This window comes from Chiloscyllium plagiosum, chromosome 18 (assembly GCF_004010195.1).
Source record: "Chiloscyllium plagiosum isolate BGI_BamShark_2017 chromosome 18, ASM401019v2, whole genome shotgun sequence".
Taxonomy (NCBI): Eukaryota; Metazoa; Chordata; class Chondrichthyes; order Orectolobiformes; family Hemiscylliidae; genus Chiloscyllium; species Chiloscyllium plagiosum.
This window is the reverse complement of record NC_057727.1, coordinates 7336269-7346028: the sequence shown is the minus strand read 5'-3', so window position 1 is coordinate 7346028 and position 9760 is coordinate 7336269. Positions and strand designations below refer to the sequence as shown.

General features: G+C 46.6%; 1 protein-coding gene across 1 annotated transcript in view; it reads left to right on the top strand.

The window, feature by feature from the left end:
* Nucleotides 1-9760, top strand: part of LOC122559238 (collagen alpha-1(VII) chain-like) — a 135765-nt gene that overhangs the window by 37765 nt on the left and 88240 nt on the right. Inside the window, exon 2 of the mRNA XM_043708619.1 lies at nucleotides 7544-7628. Within this exon, the coding sequence (XP_043564554.1) occupies nucleotides 7544-7628 (85 nt within the window). The remainder of the gene's footprint in view (nucleotides 1-7543; nucleotides 7629-9760) is intronic.

The window sequence follows — 9760 nt, the reverse complement described above, 5'->3', positions numbered from 1 at the left end:
GCGTTGGGGTCCGGGGAAACGGAAGTCTTGGAGGAGGTGGGGGGCGTGGGTGGTGTCTCGAACGTATGTGGGGAGTTCCTGGACTAGGGGGGATAGGACAGTGTCGAGGTAGGTAGAGATAAGTTCAGTGGGCCAGGAGCGTGCTGAGACAATGGGTCGGCCAGGGTGGTCAGGCTTGTGGATCTTGTGAAGGAGGTAGAACCGGGCAGTGCGGGGTTCCCGGACTATGAGGGTGGAAGCTGTGGGTGGGAGATCTCCTGAGGTGATGAGGTTCTGTATGGTCTGGGAGATGATGGTTTGGTGAAGGGGGCTGGAGGCCTTGGTCGAGGGGCCGGTAGGAAGAGATGTCCTCGAGTTGGCGTTTGGCTTCAGCGGTGTAGAGGTCAGTGCGCCAGACTACCACTGAGTCCCCTTTATCTGCTGGCTTGATGGTGAGGTTGGGATTGGAGCAGAGGGATTGGAGGGCTGCGCGTTGGGAGGGTGAGAGGTTGGAGTGGGGGAGGGGGGTAGACAGGTTTAGGCAGTTACTGTCCCGTTGGCAGTTGGAAATGAAGAGGTCGAGGCAGGTAATAGGCCAACGCGGGGTGTCCAGGTGGATGCAGTGTGTTGGAGGTGGGCGAAGGGGTCCTCGGAAGGTGGGTGGGAGTCCTGATTGTGAAAGTAAGCTCGGAGGTGGAGGCGACGGAAGAATTGTTCGACATCACAGTGTGTTTCAGGCACTCTGCCTTTATTCCTGATGAAGGGCTTTTGCCCAAAACGTCGATTTCGCTGCTCCTCGGATGCTGCCTGAACTGCTGTGCTTTTCCAGCACCACTAATCCAGATTCCCGGGATGGCAGGACTGACATATGAGGAAAGACTGGATCAACTGGGCTTGTATTCACTGGGATTTAGAAGGATGAGGGGGTTTCTCTTAGAAACATGTAAAATCCTGACAGGACTGGCCAGGCTAGCTGTGGGAAGAATGTTCCCGACTGTTGGGAAAGTCCAGAACTAGGGATCACAGTCTAAGAATAAGGGGTAAGCCATTCAGGAATGAGATAAGGAAGAATTGCTTCTCTCAGTTGTGAATCTGTGGAAGAGAATTCCACAGGAAGTTGTAGGGGCCAGTTCATTAGATTAATTCAAGAGGGCGCTGGACGTGGCCCTTACGGCGAAAGGGGTGTGGGGAGAGGGCAGGAATGGGATATTGAATGGTGGTACAGGCTCGAAGGGCCAAATGGACTACTCCTGCACCTAATTTCTATGTTTCTATTTTTGATTGAGGGGCAGGTTTAAAGGCAAGATGCTCAGCACCTGGAGCAGGGAAACTGTTACCAACTTCTTAATACTCTTTTCTAAGTGAAGTTGGAAACTTCTTCACTTTTCTCATTTCAGACAGTGCATTCTAGTTGCCAAACTGAAACCACAAAGTATATTTCCTTGCACCACTTCTTTCACAAGCATCTTAAATCTGTCTGCTCTGGGTACAGGTACCTCTGAGAGCTCTTGTGGTTCAGTGAGAGTGTCTCGCTCTGAAGTAGGAGACTCCGGTTCAAGTCCTGCCTACTCTAGTACTGTGCTCTCATCCCTGAGCAGGTTGACTCCAAAATGTTTGCTAGTCCCTCTGCCAACGGGAACGATGCTGTATTTATTCACCTCAGATGAGGGGTTGTTACTCACATCAGTGTGAACTGAACTCAAGAGCCAATGCAGGGTTGGGGTGGTTCGGCTGAGGTTTGAAACTTGGATCAAGGATAACAAATGAGGACTCAGTGAGAATGAGACTGGTGACAATAAATGGTTAAAAGCGTGAGACGGAAATAATTCAAGTTGCATTCCTTTCAGTCAAGTTGCGTCAAACAGCACTTTTATTGCCATGGGCTTTCCAAATTACACACCAGGCTTGTTATGCCAGAGTCGTGTATGATCTAGAGATTTTATACATCCTTTCTTTGAAAGAAAAGGCCATAAATAATGTGTCGCACGGGGAGTTGGAAAGGGATGGTGTGTGTGGGTTTGGGAACCCTCTCCGATCCCTATGCTGCTCCCACTTGAGCAATCCCAGTTTTAATCATTCTACCATTCGCAGCTAGACTTTCAGCTTCCTGGGTCCTGAGTTCTGAAATTCGCCTTTTTCTTTCTCCATTTTTTTTATTAAAGATGTTATTACAGCCCATTTCTTTGAGCAAGCTTTTGTTTACCTGTTCCAAAGATCTCATGTGGCTAGATGTTAAACATTGCTTGCATTGCAGCATCCTGAAATGTTTTCAGAGAGGACACCTACTGTGTAAATGTGAACGTTGCTTTGTGTACCATGCCCCAGAGTGAAATGGAGCATGACTCCAGATATTGGAAATCTGGAATAAAATAAAAGTACTGGAAATGCTCTGGCAATATCTATGGAGAGAGAAGAAGAGTTAATGTTTCAGTCTGATAACCTTTTCATCAACACCTCATCCTTGACCAAACTTGCTTGTGTGTGTTTGTTGGAGTGATGTAGTGGTACTGTCTCTGTCACTAATAACCCAGAGGGTCAGAATCTGATATTAGGACCATGGGTTTAACTTCCACCATAGCAACAGTTGGAATTTAAATCAATTTATAATACTCAGAAATTAAAGCTAGTGATCACAAAACAGTCAACGAATGTCATAAAAGCCCATCTGATTCACGTTGCATTTTCAGGAAGGAAGTCAGCCATTTTTAATGACACAATGGTTAGCACTGCTGCCTCACGGCACCAGGGACCTGGGTTTGACTCCAGCCTCGGGTGACTGTCTGTGTGGAATTTGCAAGTTCTCCCAGTGACTGTGTGGGTTCCCTTTGTGTGTTCCGGGTTCCTCCCACGGTCCAAAGATGTGCAGGTTAGATGGATTGGCCATGCTAAATTGCCCTGCAGTGTGCAGGCTAGGTATGTTAGCCATGGTTAAAAACCCATGGGGAGCTTCAGGGTTTAGGTTGGATGCTCTATGGAGGGCCGGTACAGACTCACTGGGCTGAATAGGCGAAAGTAAGTACTGCAGATGCTGGAGATTAGAGTCGAGAGTGTGGTGCTGGAAAAGCACAGCGGGTCAGGCAGAATCCGAGGAGCAGGAGAATTGACGTTTTGGGCAAAAAGCCTTCATCAAGTTTGAGAATCGCCTCTTTCTGCACTGTTAATGATTCTATGTGACTCCAGACCCTTGAAATGCCATCTGAAATAGCTCAGCAAGCTGCTTGTTCAGGGACAATTAGATTGGGCAATGCATTGGCAGTGCCCAAACTAGGTGCAGGAGTTGGCCATTTTGCCCATTATTCAATATGATTAGGGCTGATCATCCAACTCTGTACAATGTTTCCATTTTCTCCCCATACCTCTTTGATCCATTTTAGCTCTAAGAACTATATCTATCGCTTTGAAAGCATCCAATCTTTTGGCCTTGATCATTTTCTGGGGCAGAGATTTCCACAGGCTCACCAACTCTCTGGGTGAAGAAATTGCTCCTCACCCTAACTGCCATACCTCGTATCCTTAGACTATGCACCCTGGTTCTGGACTCTCCTGTATTTGGGAACAGCTTTGCTGTGTTTCTTGTTAGGAGAGGTTGGACAAACAGATTGGTCACCAAGAGTAAATGAATTGAATGCTTAGGAAGGCTGAGGGGTGATCTCATCGAGGTCTACAAAATTAGGGGAGGCATAGATATAGGGTGGATAGTCAGAGCCTTTTTCTGAGGGTGGAAGCTACAAGAGGGTACACATTCGAGGTGGGCGGCACGGTGGCACAGTGGTTAGCACTGCTGTCTCACAGCACCAGAAACCAGGGTACAATTCCTGCCTCAGGCGACTGACTGTGTGGAGTTTGAACATTCTCCCCGTGTCTGTGTGGGTTTCCTCTGGGTGCTCTGGTTTCCTCCCACAGTCCAAAGATGTGCAGGTCAGGTGAATTGGCCATGCTAAACTGCCTGTAGTGTTAGGTGAAGGGGTAAATGTATGGGTGGGTTGCACTTCGGCGGGTCGGTGTGGACTTGTTGGGCCGAAGGGCCTGTTTCCACATTGTAAGTAAGTAATCTAATCTAGGGGAGAAGTGCAGGGAAAAGTTTTAAGAGGGTGGCAGATGCCTGAAATGCTCTGCAGGAGGTGGTGGAAGCAGTCTCTTTAGCAGCATTTAAGGCCTATCTTGATAGACCCATGAACGGAAAGCAAACAGAGGGATAGAAACCACCGGGGGGTAATAAGTAGTGAGCCTAAATAAGGAACAAGCTTGGAGGGCCTGTTCCTGGGCTATTGTATAGTGTAGTCTTACATGTTTGAGATCTCAAACATGTGGGTGGCACTGCTGCCTCACAGCGCCAGAGACCCGGGTTCAATTCCAGCCTCAGGCGACTGACTGTGTGGAGTTTGCACGTTCTCCCCGTGTCTGCGTGGGTTTCCTCCGGGTGCTCCGGTTTCTCAGTCTTGCTTTCTCAGGGAATGGTCTGGTAAACCTGTCCCATAAAGTGTGGTGCTGGAAAAGCACAGCAGGTCAGGCAGCATTACTTACGCCCAAAGCATCACTTCTCCTGCTCCTCGGATGCTGTCTGACCTGCTGTGCTTTTCCAACGTCACAATCTCTCTCTCTATCTCTGTCTCTGTTTCTCTCTGTCTCTCTCTGTCTCTCTGTCTCTGTCTCTGTCTCTTTCTCTCTGTCTGTCTGTCTGTCTCTCTCTGTCTCTCTCTCTCTACTCTGATCTGATCTCTGTCTCTCTCTCTCTCTACTCTGATCTGATCTCTAGCATCTGCAGGCCTCGCTTTCAGAGACACGGAAAACGCCCTCTCTGTCTGTCTGTCTGTCTCTCTCTGTCTCTCTCTCTCTACTCTGATCTGATCTCTGTCTCTCTCTCTCTCTCTACTCTGATCTGATCTCCAGCATCTGCAGGCCTCGCTTTCAGAGACACGGAAAACGTCCTGTGGCTCCTGACTGTGGAACTCCCTGAGCCTATGACTTTTTTTTTGTTCTTCTTTTGGACGTTGTACAATATAAGCACGTGTTGCTTATTTCTAACTGTGTGAAGTTCTAATCTTTTCGCTTTCAGTCCGTGTGCTCCCCTGTCGCACTTTAGGTCTTTCTCAATGAAAGAAAAGAACTGGCCTGTTCTCTGCACATGGACAAGAGCAAAACTGCAACAACTTAATGATTATTTAAATGTATTATTTGCATTAATATAGCAACCTGTATTTCAGAAGGAAGTAATTGGCTGTGCTCCACTCAGGAAGTTCAGAAATGTTCTTTGAAATTTGTTCTTTCCTGAACTGTTGAAATAAGCATTCAATTTATTTCCCCTTGGGAGCAATTTTCCACTTTGACGACTGGTGTCAGTGGGATTGCCAACCTTCCAGGATTGTGCAGGAATGAATGATTAATCCGCTGGATAGAGCTGCCAGCAAGTCAGAGGAAAGAGAACATTAAGAAGAAAGAGTTTTTTTTTAAGTTATCCAATTTCTGGGACCAATTTCATTTATTCGTCATGAAAAACATTGGAGGGAGGGAAGCTGCTGGCAGGAGAGGTGGTCAGAGGATGGAGCTCAGCTAGTGATAATTCTCATGGCCACCTGAAGTGTTGGTCTCAAGAACTCCCATCTCCAATCTGGAAGGATTAGATATAGACTACAACTCTGTGAACCTTGTCAACGCCATTATTCCTCTTCTGACTTCTGTGAAAAATGTTACTTTGTTCTTCAGTGTTTTTACATGGTATGCACGTGAGGCCAGCATGTGTCTCCCATCCCTCGTTGCCCTCCCACTGAGTGGCTGTTTTGACTTTTTCAGAGGGCATATAGGAGTCAACCACATTGCCGTGGGTCTGGAGTCACATGTAGGCCAGACCAGGTCAGGAAAGCAGATCCCCTTCCCTGAAGGATATTAGTGAACCAAGCGGGTTTTGACTACATTCGATGATGGTTGTCATGGTTACCTTTACTGAGAGGTGCTTTCAATTCCAGATTTTTTTTTGAAACAAATGTTTTAAAGCCCATCGCCAGCTTGAGTGTGAATTATTCCCAGGCCTTGGGTAACTCGTTCAATGATTTAACCTCTATGCCACCGTTTCCCTGAGAGGTGTGGGTGAGCTGCCTTCTGGAACCACTGCAGCTCATGTGCTGTAGGTAGACCCACAATGCCCTGAGAGGGATTGCTAAGATATTGACCCAGTGAAGGTGTAAGAACGACAATACATTTCCAAGTCAGGATGGTGAGTGATGGTGAGTGAGTATAATTGAAGATGGTGGATGGGATGCCAATCAAATAAGCTGCTTCATCCTGGATGGTGTCAAGCAGCTCGATTGTTGGAGCTGGCCTCTTCCATTTAAACTGAAGAGTATTCCGTTATGTTTCTGGCTTGTTACTTGTAGATAGTAGACAGACTTTTGAGAGCCAAGAGATGAGTCACCTGTCTCAGAATTCTTGGCTTCCAATCTGCACTTGTAACCACTTTGTTTATAATGACAAGTTAAGTTCAGTTTCTAGTCAATGGTAAACCCCAGAATGTTGATAGTGGAAGATACTCAGCAATGGTAACACCTTTTGAATGTCAAGGGGGGGATTGTTAGATTTTCTCATCGTTATTGCCTGGCACTTGAGTGGTATGAACATTATTTGCCACTTAACTGCTAAATCCTGAATATTGTCCAGATCTTGCTGGACATTAACAAGGGCTGCTGCAGTAGCTCAATAGTTGAATGTGGAACACTGTGCAATTATTAGTGACTCTTCTCCCTTCCAACCTTATGATGGACGGTCAGTGAGCAGGACATTACTGAGGAAGTGCTGCTTGACAGAATTATTGATGATTCCTTCCAACATGTTGCTGTGGCCTTAGGGACCAGGTACTGTCCACTATCCCGCTGTCAGCAGCCTTTCTCCATCCAACTTTTGTGCCTAGTTTCACAAGGGTATTCAAGGAAACTAAATGAAAAAGAAATGGCCAGCACAGTAGTGCCATAACTTTTTATGATGGACACCGAGGTCTATGAATAGTAAAGCCAAAAAGTGCTGGAGAAACCCAGCAGGTCTGGCAGCGTTGGTGGAAAGAGCAAAGTTTAACATTGCTAGTCCAAAATGACTACTTTGGATCTGATTCTGAAGACGCCATACTGGACTCTGTGTGTTAAAGACTGTAAGATACAGGGGCAGAATTGGGTCATTCAGCCCATCAAATCTCCTCCATCAAGGCTGATAACTTCTGTTTCTCTGTTCACAGGTTCTGCCAGACCTGCTGAATTTCTCCAGTACTTTTATTTCATTACGTTTCCAGCATCCCCAGTACTTTGCTTTTATCTTCAATGACGTCCATCCCCCAGAACACACTGAGCTCTAGCAATGCCCAATGCTTCCTTCAGCTGGTGTTCAACGTGGAGGTGTAGACATTCTGTAGTTGTCTGCAAGCCTTGACCTATTGAATGATGGCATAGACTGACGGGGCTGAATGGTCTCCTGCTCTGTTCTGAATGCTTCTATTGGGAGGAAGCACAGTCAGTGCAATGGGAGTGCAGCATGAGGAGATGAGACTGTCAGTAATGTATGTTATTTTTCTCTCCTCCCCCAGATGATGGCGACGAGAATGTGGTTCACCTTGGTTGCAGTGATCCAGGCTGTCCTCACATCTTCCTCAGAGGCTCAAACACAGAAAGGTACCAGAAGGCGTGTCACAAGAGTGAACAATAACCATTAAATATCCACCTGAAGGGAAGATACTTTCATGAAGATAAGGACAGCAGTTAGAGCAGTTTTACTGTTGACAACAGTGAGGGGACAGCAGTGGGTTTAACCAGGCAATAGGCCCAACTCCCAGACAGCTGACATTGTGGGATGAGTGTTAGGGGAGATTGGGTGAGGAAAAGTAATGGGCAGCTTTTCTGAACAAACCTCAGGATGAGGGCAGAAGGTGGAGTGGAGTGGAGTAGGTGGACTAGAAAAGATTACATCACTGGCTGATTATGATGGTTTTCAAGTTCAATCTCACTCCCAGAGCATTTTGACAGAGTTGGGATTGGAGTCTGGATTGTACAGCTACCTGCCCACTAATGCCACTTAAAGATGCTTAGAGGTCTATGATCCAAGGCCTACTGTAGATCCAAGGGTAGTTTTCTTGATGCCTCTTTGACCCCAATTGTGGCCGCATATTGCCCCATGAAGTGGTATTTCCTTCACAAAGTTGACCTGGTCACCAAATGAAGGCCTACATTTCAAAGGATGGACAGGGGGTGGTGTGGTGCTGTCTGGAAGTATCCCTTCTCTGTATTATCTGGACTGCAGGTTGCTCCTGCTGTAACACAGAGGGACCTCCTGTTGAGCTGGGAGCCCACTTGAGGTCTTTACTTGGATGGTGAGCTCACTCTTTGGCTGTTGCGAGGCTGATTCCGGGGAAACCATGACTGGGTGACTGTTTCCCTTACAGTGTGGGCATTGACTCTTGTTTGACCCCAACAGGGGCCATTGACCCTCTGGGCAAAATCCATAAAACGTAGGAGTAGACATTGGCCATTCAACCCGCCAAGTTCATTCCACCAATCCGTGAGGTCATGGCTGATCTGATTGATCCTCAACTCCAGTTTCGTCCCTTTTTCCTGTTACTCTTGATTCCTGTACTGATTTTAAAAATCTGAGTCTGTCAGCCTTAAATATACTTAATGACCCAGCCTCAACAGCCCTGTGTGGTACAGTCCACAGACCCACTGCCCTCTGAGAAGACATTACTCGTCATCTCTGTCTTTCAATGGCTTCTTCCTAGGACCATATGCCCTCTACTCCTACACTCTCCAATGAAGGGAAGCAACTTCTCCACATCTACCCTGTCAATATCCCTGCCCCCACCCCTTACAAATCTTTTATGTTTCACTTAAGGTCTCCCCTCATTCTTCTAAACTCCAGTCAGTATAGGTCCAACTTGCTCAACCTCTCCTCAAAATATGTCCCTCCATTATCCCGGATGAACCTATTGACTGGACTGGATGTCTTATTATTGTTGTGTCCTTGGATAGGATCAATAGAGGAAGCAAGGCTCATGGGAAACGTTTCCTCGACATTAATTATGTACAGGGTGAAGTTTAGCATGAGGCTTCATGTGGAACCATCTCTCAATAAAAGCAGAAAATGCTGGAGAAACTCACCAGGTTTGGCAGCATCTCTTGGGGGAGAAAGAGAAACTCACATGCTGTTAGCATTTCGAGTCCAGAATGACACTTTCTCAGAACAATTAGAGTTTCCAAAAAAGTTATTTTGGACTCCATTTTAACTCCTTTTTCTCTCTCGACAGATTCTGCCAGACCTGCTGAGTTTCTCCAGCATTTTGTTTGTATTTATTTACAATGCCCACTGTGTTCTCCTTCTCCATCTCTCCAACAAGTTTTGTCATTGAATGGTCTTGATCACTGACGCTGCCTATACATCCCTAGCCTCTTGCTGCATTTGGTCTTGGACACTTCCTTCAGAATAGATTCTTTCTTCTATTCCTGCACTGATTTTTAATTAATACTGAATTCCCTCATTGTCATAGAGTCATAGAGATATGTACAGCATGGAAACAGACCCTTCTGTCCAACCCGTCCATGCCGACGAGACATCCCAACCCAATCTAGTCCCACCTGCCAGCACCCGGCCCATATCCCTCCAAACCCTTCCTATTCATATACCCATCCAAATGCCTCTTAAATGTTGCAATTGTACCAGCCTCCACCACATCCTCTGGCAGCTCATTCCATGCACGTACCACCATCTGTGTGAAAAAGTTGCCCCTTAGGTCTCTTTTATATCTTTCCCCTCT